Source organism: Mizuhopecten yessoensis, unplaced genomic scaffold (genome assembly GCF_002113885.1).
Source record: "Mizuhopecten yessoensis strain PY_sf001 unplaced genomic scaffold, ASM211388v2 scaffold10389, whole genome shotgun sequence".
NCBI lineage: Eukaryota > Metazoa > Mollusca > Bivalvia > Pectinida > Pectinidae > Mizuhopecten > Mizuhopecten yessoensis.
The window spans coordinates 151,779-167,999 of record NW_018408522.1 but is presented as its reverse complement, the minus strand read 5'-3'; the positions used below and the strand labels follow the sequence as shown (position 1 = coordinate 167,999).

Here is a 16,221-nt window from a genome sequence, read left to right as displayed (position 1 = left end):
CCATTTCCTTATACAGTAAATAAAGGCAGGAGTACATAAAATAAATCGAACTTGAGATCATATTCAAATATATAATCTACCGTTGATATTGGTGTCTCGGACGCAAAACTTGTGTTTTTATTGTGGTATTTTGAAAAATTCTGATGAACTGTTTTTAAGAAATATATAATGCCATTTTCCTAATTATTTTCCTGAATGTTATTTAATGATGTAGAAACAAAAAATCTTAAATGTGATGTACTTATCTTTAGTGAAAATATTTTACTTTGAACAGGAGTCATTCCCCTTACATTACAGTTAAGATTCTTTTTCTTTGATCTGATATTACTTTAATAATTAAAGTATTATTGTATGTAATAACAGTTAGCTGTATTTAAAGATATACTTTCATGTCTGTTTACTTGATCATTTTTTATTTTTTAAATAATTGACTGAACTTTTTCAACATTTTAAATTTTCTTGTCACCTTTTCAATAAATGTACTGGTATGTTTTGTTTTCATGTGGAGAACAGATTGCCGGTAAATAAAAATGTCGGGGAAAATACTGATTTGTTTTTGATAGCATGATTGTTAGTAAGTTCTGAGCCTTTCAGTGCCATTTCTCACTGTAATAAAACTTGTTGAGATCATTATTATATCTTCTATGAAAGTTTGCCTGCCATTGTAATGTTCAGTTCAAAGTTTTCGGAAAGCAATTCCAATATTATAGATCATAATATATGTATAGAAAACTTGTACAAAGTCATATTGTACATGTGTCTATGGCTGCAGAGAACACTGAACTCTTTTGAAGTTTTGATAAAATAGAAAATATATTTATTCCTTAGATGTATTCCTCCACATTAAATCTAATGATATCTATTAAATGTCTTAGGTAAAAACTAGGGTGATATTGTTTATTGTGTAATTTTTCAAAGTACTGTATCTATATAAAGTTTTACCAATATTTCGTCTTTGTGATAAAAAAAAAATAATTGTGTAGATATTTTCAAAATCAATTTATTGCTTTCTCCACAGTGACACAAGAAGATGCTGGAGTAGCCATTAGTCGAGGGGCTTCCATCAAGGTCATAAGTACTAAAGATGGCATACAAAGGGAGGTAACGTATGCCAGCCTGGATCGTCATGCCAAGGAGGAGGTCCTGACAGATCTTCTAGTCAAAAGTGCTGTCCACTACGCCATGAAAAAGCAACAGGTCAGTTAATGGTCAGCTTTGGTCTACTCCTGCATATTTGCCAACTTTTTAAAATTACAATGGGGGAGATTACATGTGCTCAGAATTAAAAGCATAAATAAAATGTGTGTATGTTCATCCTAGTGGAAAAAATACACTTCCAAATGGCAGCATTTTTTAAATGGCATCGTTTGTGCTGTTCTTTCAGGTGAAGTCATCAGATTTTAGAAAAAATCATAGTTTAGCAAATTCACTGGTTGAAAATGATCAAATTTAGGGTCTAAAACTCCTACATATGGAGAGTTGGCAAATATGCTAGTGATTTTTTATGGTGAATTAGGGGCTGTTTAGTGGCTGCTTCCTCTAGATAATTTCTAAATTTGCAAAAATTGGCGGGGGTTTTCACAATAGTGCATGATTAACATCTACAGAATTTTTTAACATTTTTTTTTAAGAACAAACTTGTGTGTGCAGCTCTTGTGGTTGAGTGATTCTGTAAATTAAACATATTGGTGGACATATTCTGGTATCCAAATCTAAATAACTTAAACAGTACAAATCAAACGATCACAAAAATGCCAGATTTAACACTATAACTGTTCAATTTTGTTTCAATTCTTGATCTTGAAAGTAAAATCGTAACATTTTGAAGCAAAATTAATAATAAATTTAAAAGGTGTTTGACCCATGAGCTGTTCTGTATTTGACAGGAGTATATGGATGGGACGCACTATTCCAAAGTCAACAAGATCATTGAGGTACCAGAATCTCCCGTTCCTAAGTTTGACATGCAGGACGCTGTGGAGGTAAGTTGTTTATTTCTCATTGCCTCAGACTAGGGGAGAACAGTTGTTTATTTCTCATTGCCTCAGACTAGGGGAGAACAGTTGTTCATTTTCATGTTCCAGTTTAACAGTGAGGATCAACTCGGACATCTTAAAAATAGGTGGTCACTTAAAAAAAGGTGTCTCAAAAGACGGAATTTTAGAATTGGCCTAACAATATCGTTTTTGGCAATGCATGAAAAATGTAAACACAAATTTAACAAAGTAACCTCTCAGAAAATGTGATATTTTAAGAGTGATGCGTACTTACCAGGATATTGTATTTCCGAATAGATTCATGGATGTTTCTTGGCAAAAATGATCTTTACTTAAGAGCAGGGCCCACTTGTATAAAACATCTCAAAGTTAAGGAAAATCTCAAGCAATGTATCGTCTGTGGGAAATCTTAGACTTGAGGAAATCTCAAGAGTTGAGATGCTTTATACAAGTAGGCCCTGGTCTCACAAGACAGGTTCAATTGATGTGGCCTTAGTAGGGGGTGTGAAAACAAGTTTTACGGAAGTGGACTTGCATAAGAGATATCCACAAACAAGGGAGCCTGCTTTGGTTGTCTGTCGAGCCTTTATACATAGATGTCTGTAGAGGTGATCTCTCAACCCAGAATTTAAAGATTCAGTAATCTCACCGTCCCAGTGGTCACCTAGCTTAGACAACTTTCAAGCGAGAGACCTTTAAAGAAGTGGTCAGTCAGAAAATTCAAAATTGAGGGGGTCACTCAAAACTGGTCTTTCAGAAGTGGCCTAACATAAAGGATGATTCTTACAAGACAAGTTTTATAACAATGGTCTCACAAAGGAGAGGGCCTGTTTTAAGGATGCATCTAAAACAAGGGGGCTTTTAAAAAGGTATAATTTACAGAGAGATTAAGTTGCCTTACATACAGTTATTGTATTTACCCTGGACTTACTTTACAAAAGAGTGGATCTGTCAGTTAGACAAAAAGAATTGACATATTTCCTCATACTATGTACTTGGCCCTTCCTAATTTGTTTTGCTGATCAAGCAATTCTAATTGTCATTTTCAAGGATGAAATAATAGTAAAATCACATTTTTTGTTGAACCTTTGAAAGTAAAATAAAATAAAAATATTTCCAATCTAATCTATTTTTGGAGGATTTTCAGTGAAAACACCCATTTTATTGCTATTTATACAGCAATTAATACTGTTATTGAAGTTTGTCGTAACTGAATTTGGTAGTATGCATGTATATCCCCCCAGTTGTGCCTCGTATCTGATGTTACTGGACTGTTTACAGGACTCCAGACCTGCCTATGACAATACACCTATTAATGAATGCTGTCGGCTCTTTATCGATCAGCTTATACTGATAAACCTGTGGAACAGATTGAGACGACTTGAGTACAGGATTTAGAATTAATCATGTGCGAAGCGAGATAAAATTGTATAAAAAACCTATCAAAGATCACCGATGTGTAGAAAGATATAATTGTATCGCTTATTAAATTTCAGACCGTTTTAAGTGTGGAATATTGGTGTGAATATCTGCATCGGAGATTTTAATGAACATTGATACCTTCCTTTAAGTTTTAATGGTGTCTTAATGAGGTCATTTTGTAGGTTGATAACTACTTTAAGAAAAAAATACCAAATCATGTGTCAGTATTTTTATATAATGCTTCAGTTGTCTTTGATGTTGAATATTGAGTGTTGAACATAATTCTCACGGGGTATATGTTTACCTTATATTACCTTATAAACATAATTCTCATGTGGTATATGTTTACCTTATATTACCTTATAAACATAATTCTCATGGGGTATATGTTTACCTTATATTACCTTATAAACATAATTCTCACAAGGTATATGTTTACCTTACATTACCTTATAAACATAATTCTCACAGGGTATATGTTTACCTTATATTACCTTATAAACATAATTCTCACGGGCTATATGTTTACCTTATATTACCTTATAAACATGCCTACTCTCATAAGGGCATCCCCAGATATTTTAGATCTTATTAGGGTTGCAACGATACACTGTCTACTTCAGGTTACGATATGTATCAAGGTATGATGCCTACCATACGATACACATATGTGCTCAAAACATTAACTTCTTAATGATTGAGCACAGTTAACAAGAGTTTTGTCATAGACCTAAATACTAAATACTGTCAAATATATTTTTGTATGATTTTTTTTAACTTTTGCAAACCTGACCAAATCTTCACTGAAGGATTTCAAAACAATTAGTAATCCCTCGAAGTTATTCAATAAGACACTGATAATTATAGTATCGTTAGTATATCACGATACAGGCAAAAACAAACCCAATTTGAAACGATACACAAGAAAGTATCATTGCAGCCCTATAGCTATTAGATATCACATAACTCTGTGTTAAAAAATATCCAGATGTTGTATTTTCAGTTGTGTTACTTAAGCAAGACAAAAATTGCTCTATGATATGTGTATTGAAAGAAAACCAAGAGACTTTCATTTGTCCGTTGTTTGAGGAAACAATTTTCCTAATAAAGGCACCTCTTCCATTACGACCCACACCCTGCACCCTTATTACATTAAATACGGTACGATAGCACTGGTTTTTCGTAGTCCTTGGTATGGTCCCATCGGTCATTATCCAGATGTTGACCTGGCAATAAAAGTAATGTTTAACGTCTGAACAGTTCACAGAGAAAATATACTTAAAGTCTTAATGAAAACAGGGACTTGCTCACCTTGAATTTGGAAGTGTATTTGAAGAACTTTAACATGGATGACAATAACATTTGTCTTACTTAAGTACAAATAGAATCATTGCTTTATTTGATGGACATGAGGGCTTTTTTCATTGTCCACTTATCTTAAGTAAAGGGCATTTAACAGTACATAAATATATGCTATGTACTCAACATGTCGGGTCAAGAATCCTTAATGTCTTCTGTCTTTTATAAAGCACTTAAAATAACGGGACAAGGATCCTTAATGTCTTCTGTCTTTTGTATTGTACTTAAAATAACAGGATAAGGATCCTTAAGGTCTCTGGTCTCCAGTTCAAGTATCTACAATATTTACATATTTGACATCCATGTCTCCCAGTAGTCGTAAAGATTTTCCATCATGATTATTTAAAACAACATAAGAAAATAAACTGAAGACGGTAACGCCTAAAGTTCTGGTCACAGGTCGGCGTTTTTTCTCCAGGTACTCCAGTTTTCCTCCACCACCAAACCCTGGCACGTTCTTCAATAAGCATTGCTATAATAAGACGTAATTAAAGCACAAACAAACCAAATGACCACAGTGTTATTGTGGCACCAAAAAGTCACTGTCTGTTTACTTGACAAAATGCACTGTTAAATCCATGTATGTGTATGTTCCAGAACTGCTAAAAATCTGTTTTATACTTCTATTTTTCACTCCATATTACACTAATTTTACAAGTACCAGTACGATTATTTTAATATACATATAGATATTTTCTCTAAACACTTATTTTGATTCATCATAGTTTTCATTTTTCTGATATTTATTTTCATAACTTGGAATTGTTGTGAGATATTTTTCTTCATTTAAACAAATGTTTTAGCCAATCCAATGTTTTTTCAAAATCATTTTCAACACTGATTTGATTCTGTAGGTTGTAACTTAAAACATTTAATCCACTCTAAATATTCGTGTAGACAATGTACCGTTTCATAATGTATACACATGTAAAACAGCAAAACTACTGTTATTTCAAAATAATTTAAATTTGTAACAAACTGACATTTGTATTCAAGAATTAGATTTAGTTGTAATTTTTAATTTAATTTTATAGCCAATGCGAGTTCATTGTAAATTGTAATTTGAAGGGAAAAAAATCACATACGCAGGTATTAACCCTCCAATGTTTTCTTAAACCTGGAAGGCATTTCATGTCTACAATAGAAAAAAAAGAAATTTAAATTACACCATTTCATTGTTTGGTTGATATTTTAGCTGCCATTGTTGTAAAATGCACTGCAGTAGACATAAGTAAGGTCAAAAGGTCACGAGGTTGCTGTAATGTCACCACTAGGTGGCACTGTAATAACTAATTTCAACAGTGCATGCATTCAATCTGTAGATTTGTAAAGAAATGAAAGTTTGGAAAATTACATCTTGTCATGCAAGTTGTCTTAAATTGATGTAAACAAAATGTTAAAAAATCCTTTATGTGAAGGACATAATACGGTCTATGACAGTAATTCCGAGACCTTGCACAGAACTTTCACTTTCTACACAAATATGAGACCAGTTTCACTTTTGCAGTATTGAGTAACAACATTACAAATTGGATAAAATTTGAAGCCTCAAGTTTTATATTTTTATTTTGAACTTCAATAAATTCCATTATATAAATAGAGGGCCTTAAATGAGTGCATATTTCATAGTTGGGACTTATGAAACTAGTCTGATTTTTTTTTTTTAGCAAGCCTCTGGTGAACTACAATTAAATATCTTGACAAGTTTCGTCTTTGAAAATATGAAATGGAAACAATTGTAATATTCTAATTATCACATAATTAATTAACCAAGACTGGTTAATCAAATCAACATATTTTAAGGCTATATCAATTATGTAGGATAAAAATAAGAGTGAAATTTTCATGTGTTTTGTCTGCATTGGGACATAGCTAGGACCCTTAACTCATTCACCCTTGCATGAAGACACATTTGAAATATTCCAACTCATAGGCGGGAAAAGTTCATTATGAAATTTCAGGGGTGAATGAATGAAGACCCAGTTTAAACAGGTCAAACACAACTTTTTTCTCATTGTCAAAAATCAAACATGTCTACCAGCACAACAATTTCAAATACAGTAAAATGCTTAATAGACTCACAACCGACCGGCGAGATGTAATAAGCTGGTATTACTGTACCATGGTGGTGTTCAGATGCTGTTTTTATTGACGAGGTTTCCATAAACTGATATAAAACTTTACGTTTCATGGTACAATGTACCACGGCCATTAGTTAACTCCTCAAAGTATTGCGGGGTTTAATGTGCCAGCAGGGAATAAATATTGAAACATATTAATTCTGGAACATTAACTCCGTCTGATCTCCGTGAGGGGCCCCCTTTGTGGATGGTCTGATCCCTGTGAGGGGCCCCCTTTGTGGATGGTTCAGATCCCCTTGAGGGGCCCCCTTTGTGGATGATCTGATCCTGTGAGGGGCCCCTTTCTGGATGATCTGATCCTGTGAGGGGCCCCCTTTGTGGATGATCTGATCCCTGTGAGGGGCCCCCTTTGTGGATGGTTCAGATCCCCTTGAGGGGCCCCCTTTGTGGATGATCTGATCCTGTGAGGGGCCCCCTTTGTGGATGGCCTGATCCCTGTGAGTTGCCCCCTTTGTGGATGGGTCTGATCCTGTGAGGGGCCCCTTTGTGGATGAGTCTGATCCCGTGAGGAACCCCCCATTTGTGGATGACAACCCCTGGCGATTCTGACATTTTATGGCTGCAGAATTCTGTGAAATCAAACTGCTCAGTAATAACAGAAGCCGTAGGTTAAGAATTACGCTGCAGGCGTTCAGAATGACTATTGGTAAAGTTCAAAGCCCAATTAGCGGTAATGAAGATGTAACGATAATCATCCCCATGAATCAAAATATTGACTTTGAGAACAGATATTGTTGATGCCATTAACATCAAGTAATTATCGATTATCACATTTAAAAGTCTTATTAAAAAACGGGAAATTTGGTTTATTTTCATTTGCATATGCAATTATTATTATGCAACTTCAGACTGCGTTTTAAAAGTAATTCTGACGTCTGCTTTATTTCATCATTGAAATGTACAGGTATGCATCGGTAAACATCAAGAGTGAAAGGCCGTAAAACTGGTTTAGAAAAAACTGACGAAAAATGAGCAAAAAAAGACAATAGAGAAGGAAAATGTTGATAATAGATTCAGTGGATTTTAAATGTCACACTTTAAAGAGATGAATGTGGTATTTTGCAACAGACATCATATTCTGTGTCGTTTCTACAAATAAACTATAATCAGTGCTGTAGAAATTGGAAATATATTCCTAATATAATGCGTATAAAATTGTATGAAATTGTTTTGAAAAGCTGACCATAGTGCTAGCACAGGTAATATCTTGCAGAAGTGAAATATTGGGAATTCATCTTTTAGCCTTAAGCCGTAAATGGACGTCTGCTATAAAAACATTACTTAATGAAGCTGTGGTAAATTGATGAATTGCTTCCCCAGGGAGAGTGTTACACAGAGATTATTCAGTGTGTGTGTATAGCTACATTGTGTCGATTCCATTCCGCAACTTGTACACGGCTTATTACCTGACAACATCGCCAATATATTATACAGTCTTCACTTGGAAGCTGTATAACAGATGTATTGATTATTGATTGACGTTTAAACATGTGATAATGGCCAAAGATCTCAACATCTTATTTCCATAAGGTTTCGGCAAAAATGTTTTCTCGCTGAGATAAATTACGTTGATGTTACGCGAGGTGATGTTGATACTGAATATTAGCTTGAGCTTCAGAGATGGAGGTTTCGGAAATCTCAGACATTCCTGTATCACTCATCACTTGTGTATAATATAAGATTCCCATCTCATTGACAATAATTATTTCAATGTGTTTAGACAAAAAATATTCGTATCTGGAACAGGATTTTATTCAGTATTGGGTTTTGTTTGTGGAATATTATCTACAACAGAGACAGTTCTCAGAAGGTGTTGGAAAGATATTTATCATTCATTTTATCAAAGATTACATAATGTATTCAATATTGTTTTGTACAATCAATAATTTCCCTTTCTCAAAATGTTTCCTTGAAACACTATTATAATTCTAGAAACTTTTTGTTTTAAATCAGATTTGTTTTTGAGAAATATTTCCGCCAATAACACTTTTAAATCCAATCATTAATTATTTATAAGTGCTTTAGTTAAATATCTGTTTGAACAATAAAAGTTTTTTTTCTAAATCAAATTTGTGAGTCAAAGTTAAGGGTGTATGCCTCATTTGAAGTGTTTCATTGCATCATGCAGTCCCTTCAACCAAAAGAGCTCCATAGGAAATCGGTTAAAAAATAATTCTCTCCAGATAAGTAAAGAATATATTTGAAAGTTAGATAATTATCAAGAATTCATTAATTGATTATGTTCACAAATAGGACATTCTGATACTGATATTATCCTTATAAGAAAAATTAAATGGAGATGATTAGAAATAAATAAAAGGAAGCTAATTAGAAACAAAATAAAGGAAATAATTGTAATATAATTTTAAAGACAAAAGTTTAAACCTAAAAGCCTAGACAATCTGGGCTTAACTCATTCACCCCTGAAATTTCATAATGAATTATTCCAACCTTTGAACTGGAAGAGTTCAAATGTGTCTTCAGGGTTGAATAAGTTAAATTCATTCAATGCTTAGCAACAATCTATTAATTTCACTATGCCTATTATAATTATAAACAAAAAGTACATCCCAGGGGAGGTAACGTCATACCTTTATGAATGTTTGCATTGTTTTCAAATAACAGCTTACTGTAGGTATATCGATATTCATAAACAAGCAATTATCTAAGTTGGAGACATATTTAAAATACCAAAAGCAAAACAAAATTTAAATACCTGAAAGAAAATTTAAATAACTTATCATTTTAATTACTATAATGATGTAATTATTTTAGAACTGAAAAAGATCTGGGTATTCTTTTTGTACCTGTAAAATATTATTTGTGTATGAAATATTGATGTTACAACAGTTAAGATTAAGAATGGCTAAAAACATTGTACCTGGATATTTCAGAACATTTTAAAATTTAAGTGTTATCTGTGTAGAAAGAACCCTGTATAATTTGAATACCTGCATATACCAGACCTCCTCTTTTATTGAATCTAAATAATTCACATTGGATCCCACTGTAGACTTTTCAATTAAAGGGAACCTGCATGACATAAAAACCTGTCTATTAAAAAACAACTTATTTGTGTCAATACACATTGATGATGCTTCCTGAGAGCAAAATATTCTGGTCCCTTTGATCAGGGGTGTCAATAAGATTTCAAATTGCATATATCCATGAACGCAAATTAGGCTGTAAATAATTAATTTCAGTTCATTTTCGTTAAGTACCCAATTAACCATTCTTCTAAATTTCGATGAAAGTAGCCAGTGAAATATCTGTAGTAGTGTATTTTTACCGGCTTCTGGCTACAAATAAAACCCCTGAACATTTTATGCTTTCTGATTCATCAGTTGTGATTTTAATTTAAGCAGGTTTAATTTGCTGTACACTAATAATTTCTTACAAAACAAGAATTTTATGTCCTTTCTAAGTATTTTGAATGTTCAAAAAGGAATCTAAAAGTCTTAATAATTTTTACATAAAACTAAGGTATATGAAACTAGAAGCTGTAGAGGAAATATATACAGGGCTATTGAGTACCGGGTTGTTACTCTAGCCTCTTGAGTGGAATATGCCTGTGCCGTTGATCGATCTACTACAAATCTTGACAAATGGCTATTTTGATTGCTCAGTGATTATACCATATTAGTAGGGTCAGTGACTGTGACCCTACAATCTAATACACCAACACTGCTAGAAAAACCCGGCTCAAAGTTATGATTTATGGTCGTGTTCGGCAGACATAGTTTGAGCCTTCTGCCTTATCTCACGGTAACCTCAGACGGGTGTTTTGTTTTCCGGTGTTAACGAGCTTTACCTGCTGGAGATTTACCTGTGTGGATTTTAAGTGTCTATGTTAGCAAGTGGAGATGGGATCTTGTACACGGCAGAGAGATAATGTTATCATTCCGATGTCGTCGTAAATGCTTTTTAGAATTTCTGGATTTATCTTTTTGGGTAACTCGTCAGCTGTCATTGACGGCAGGCGTACGCTTAGAAGAGGATTGTGTGTCTGTGTAATTTCATTGTGGTTAATTAATACTGTGTGATAATTTCTGATTGGGATTAGATTTCCTCTGGAGCATCAAGCATGGAAAAGACAACAGGGAATTTCATATGATTTTATTATGACTTACTGGTAAATAGATAATATTTGGTATGTCTGTAAAACAAAAGTGAAAATATAATTTTATCTCAAATAATAAAGTAATCAATTATTTATTCAGATCACCACACAACAGTTATGAATTATCAATTGAGTTTAAAGGTCAAGATGAATTAAATAATCTTCAGTATACAAAATTTGCATGATGTTGATTTCTAGTGTTAAAATTTGAAATTAACATCTGTCGATCTGGAGATATTTGTATTTAGACAACCAGATAATCTATTTAATTTACATAAGTAAGTGTGGGTGGTTATGTGTGAGTGTGTTCATTTAGACAGGATCTATTTCAATAGAAAATCAACACGAAGTCAGATTATTAATTAAGCAGTTGATGGGGTCAATTGTGCTCTAATTGACCAATGGTCACTTTGTAGGGAACGATAACTCTTGATGCAGGGGTAGATTTTGACAGGGCCAAATTTTTGTCTGAAGTTTTTAGTTAAACTTTCCTTGATTTTATCCCAATTCTTTTTAACCATCTTATCAGTTAAAACCCATATACAAATTAGCTTTCTACTTTAACTCTGTAACATCCTTTAATATTTTGGAGATTTTGAACACCTGCATACAAAAACAAACAATTCCATTAATTGCAAAGTTATTATAGAATGATAGTGAGTTATCATAGGATTAGAATGTTTCACGTCCCTAAATACAACCCTGTGATACTCTAGTTTACCGAACATTGAATTTAATAAAGGTATGTTTTCCAGGGTAAAGTATTGTATATGAAATGATCTGGAAACTAAGAATTAAAAAATATTTTTCCTCCCACTCCTAACCTTAAAAATTGAATATTACATGTATATTGGATGAATATTTTTTTCCACATTTCTCAAATATGTATTTAATCTTTATTTTATGAGTTAACAATCTGCAGGAAACATCAAACGTTGGTAGATGTATTTTTGGTAAAACTGGAGGCCTATAAATACTAGTCTTCAGTAATATAGATGTAAGTTAATGGACAAGTACCCAATAATACCCAAAATGTACATTATAAAGCATAGGTTTTTTAATCAATTTAAAAATGAAATATTTCTTTTGCCAGTGTATGATTGATAAGCATTGCTTTATGAAATTAATTTCTGTCAAGTGTATACAATGTTAATATAATTTTGTATTACGATATGACGTGTTAGCCTAAATACAAATGAACTAAAGCCAATATGTTATGCTACCTGAACCAGAGCACCTGCATATACTTGTAGAAGGCTTCAAGTTAATTAACTTTTATCAGCCCCAATAGTTTGTTCGACACAGTTTTGAAATTGACGTCCCTTGTTCATTGTAGAAGTCATTCAATATTTTGTTTGAGAAAGATAAAGTCATTGAGGTCAATTTCTTAACCCCACCTTGTCTTACCTACCTGGCCATTATATATAGGTAGGCTTACCTGTCAAATGGACAGGTATTGACTCTTCAATAATGTTGACCGTCTGATTTAGTCCAAATTGTTTAGAGTATTTTTGAACTTTGAAAAAGAATTTAAAGCCAGGTAAGGTTTATATGTACATAAAGGGAAGACAATATAGGCCTTAGACTGAATATAAAAGTATGGGCGATATTTACCGGGCGATTTAAACAAGCTTTTGATTTCAGTTGTTGGCAAAATCAACAAATCTGAAAAACAATCTAAATAAATACATGACTGATATATCGTAGGTAAGCAAAACCGTTTGTTTGGCTTATACAGAGTATAGTAATGTGAACTGTACCATTGGCACGCTACATTAACTTACGGTGAGTCCTGTTACAAACAACCTTTATTCCACGATTACATGATAACGCCATTCAAGATGACCATACAATGTATTCTTGTTATACAATATTTCTGTAGAGGAATTCAATAAAAAAAATCATAAAAAAATAGGGATTTTATTTTTTACATTATTTTTGTTATACAATATATTTTACAAAATATTTTGATAATTATTATGATTTAAAAAAGATAGGGATTTTATTTTTTTACTTAATCAACTATATAAGATCAAATCCAATACACAAATTTGGTTGTAGTTTTTAACAGCGTGTATAAAGTATTAGCTTCCCAATCAATCATTACAGGTGTATTATATATACAGTACAGAATATATTGCCATGTCCTCGGTAGTAGTACAAGTAGCCTAATAGCAAATATGATTGCTGGACATTTATGTCAGTAATTTAATGGAATCTGTATCAATTGAAAGGAATCACGGGTAACACCATAGTCGAAGGTGATATATAGGTTAAAGATCGACAGAATATCGGATTGAAAGGATTTGATTTTATGGAATTTAGAAGATCTAGCTACATGTATTTTCTTCCTGCATACTAAAACACCATAAGTTCAGGGATAAGCAATGCAGTTATAAATTACCCTGATGCCAGGGCTAGAAGATTTATGCTATAGTGGGGTTGTCAGACTTTTCAAAATCAACATGGGGGGAGGCTAGTACTCTTACTGTGAAATTGTACAGCCCTGGGGTGGATGAGGTCGATATGAATTGTTATTTTTTTAACCTAATATCAAATGAAATATTTTCATCTATTTCATTAAAAAAATATTTACAACACTAGTCCATTTAAGCAGAAATCTTCCCCAAAATCTGAGGAAAGCAACTCGTAGCCCTTGGACTGTTGGTAATCCGCGTTAAACAAAAAAAAAGAATTAAAAAATCTTGACAACAGTTTAGGGTCGAACTGAGTGAGAGAAGGATATATGTCTATAAGGCATGGACAATCTAAATATAAGTATTTATAAAATGAAGTAGATAGTTTAAATTTCATAAGCTTCTTGAACTTTGGTATCAACATCTATGCTTGAAATATCAGTGGTTAGTGTTGAAGCTAATTGAGTTGTTGTAACTCCATTTGACATCTCAAGTTACACGTTTGGGTCGTGTTAACGTAGATATCAACAGTTAATGCAGGATTTGTTATACAAATATTGTCTGATAATGCAGGATTTTCAAAAATAAATATTGGCTGATAAGGTGTCACTCAAGGTTCCATACTTAGACCCCTCCTGTTTTATATTTAAATTATCTCCCTTTGAAATTTCAGACCTGTACTCAAGGTTCCATACTTAGAACCCTCGTTTGTATGCCCCCACCATAAAACAGGGGGGGGGGGGTATATAGTGTTGCCCATATCCATCCTGTCCCGTTCCATCAAACATCAAACACTGAAACTTATTTCACATTGTGACGGGGGCATTCGTGTCTTACAGACATTTTCTAGTTTATTTCTATCTTATACTCCCTTTGAAATTTTAGACTAATATGTTAAAAAAGATGGTTCATAACTGTTGTGTGACAGCCAAGTGTCTTTGTAAAACCAATACCTGTGTATAACGTTGAATCCTCCTCATTATTGATACTCAGTGTGTAGAAAAGGTTTTAAAAATTCGACATGAATATTACATTTTACACAAAGTAACTGAGCTGAGCAGACTGGTAAATCATGATTAATGATATTCCACACAATTGTGCAAGGCATTTAATTTGACTCATTTAACATCAAACGTTATAAGCAGTTTGAACTCCTTGCAATGTTTGTTGCATTTTGAACTTTCCTTGCAGAAATCTTCATCAAGAATAGCAGCTGAGTTACTTCAACTAGAGTGCAGATCTAGAGAAAAAAACCAGTGTTGTTTATTTCGACATCAGAGCTAGAAAATGTACCATGAATGAAAACAATTGATCTTGCCAAGAACAGTGTCTTCTGTGATTCTGATAAAAGTTTGTTTCATACAAAGATTTGAATTTTACAGGCACTAATGATGTGTATCTCTAACTGAGATGGTTCCTCTTTCTTAATTTGATGAGATCAGATGTATATATATGGAATGGTACTGCAGTGCATGAATGTTTCTTCCCAGATTACAACATGGATGTGACATGAATTTGGGTGGAATGTGAAATATTGATTTAATGTATCAAAGAACTTGTTTCAAAAGCAATGAAATATCATTTAAGACATTTTTATAACCTAAACTCAGCGGAAAATTTACCACAGGAAAAAGACATTATGTATCTTGATCACAGAGTGTAGTTGATATTTATTTAAGTAAAAATCAAAATGGTTGCCATTAACAGTCGCGTTTCTGCTGTCCAATTTCCGATACTGCCAAAGCCGACCTATCAGCCGGGGTCGTTTGACCCAATAGAGGATCATAAGGCAACGCGGCCAAAGGGGTCAAGTATTTTACACAGACAATTGAAACGCCTTCAGAGGCAACACTCGATCATCCTTTCAAAGAATGACAAAGATGGGAAACAGGAGCGATCAAAGCTTCATCATGATGAAGATCAGGAACGCCATCCTAAAGATGGCTACAGTAGGGTTGTTGATGAGAGAAAAGGGCACCGAAGGGTCGTCTTGAAACGAGAGAAAATGTTTCAGTCAAGTTGTACAAAACTTCCAGACATCAATAACGACAAAGAAGAGATTTTTCGTCGCCATAGTGTCACATCATTTAATAGTGAAGACGATCGTAGTCGACATTTGCAGCAACGTAGTGTACATTCTAAATATAGCGACGAATCAGATGACCGTATCAAAAATCATCATTTCCGTAATTTGAATCCTAAATATAGTGATGAAAGGGATGATCGCTCTGGAAATCACCATGCTCGTAGAGTACAATCTAAATATAGTGACCAAAGAGATGATCGTATTGGAAAGCATCATTTCCGTAGTGTGCATTCTAAATATAGTGACGAAAGGGATGACCGTTTTGAAAATCTTCATTTGCGAACAGTGTACTCTAAATATAGTGACGATAGAGATGATCGTAAACTACATCACCATCGAACATATTCTAAATACAGTAACGAATTGGATCATCGTAGAACTGGACATTCTAGGTACACTGATTTGTCTGATGGTGCTAATTCTGAGAACAAACCACCAGTCCTTCAAACTGGATATAACAAAGAACTGGATAGCAATATTGATCAGCATGACGAAGGTTTAAGTTCAAAGTTTGATGACAGAAGAGAAAATGTACAGAAATGGAATAGTGATACTCAGTTGAAAAGAACGGAAAATAGCAACGAAAACAAAGAATATATCAGACTTGTTCAACGTCGTTTCGGCCGACAGCAAAGACGCCGACCCAGAAATTCACTACTCCAACGTTCCAAAGAAAAGA

The 16,221-nt window shown here is 33.5% G+C and overlaps 1 protein-coding gene across 1 annotated transcript in view; it reads left to right on the top strand.

Annotated features, from left to right (window-relative positions):
* Nucleotides 1-16,221, top strand: part of LOC110460410 (titin homolog) — a 110,022-nt gene that overhangs the window by 19,789 nt on the left and 74,012 nt on the right. The window contains exons 5-6 of the mRNA XM_021513286.1: nucleotides 1,019-1,197; nucleotides 1,887-1,982. Coding sequence (XP_021368961.1) covers nucleotides 1,019-1,197; nucleotides 1,887-1,982 — 275 coding nt within the window. The remainder of the gene's footprint in view (nucleotides 1-1,018; nucleotides 1,198-1,886; nucleotides 1,983-16,221) is intronic.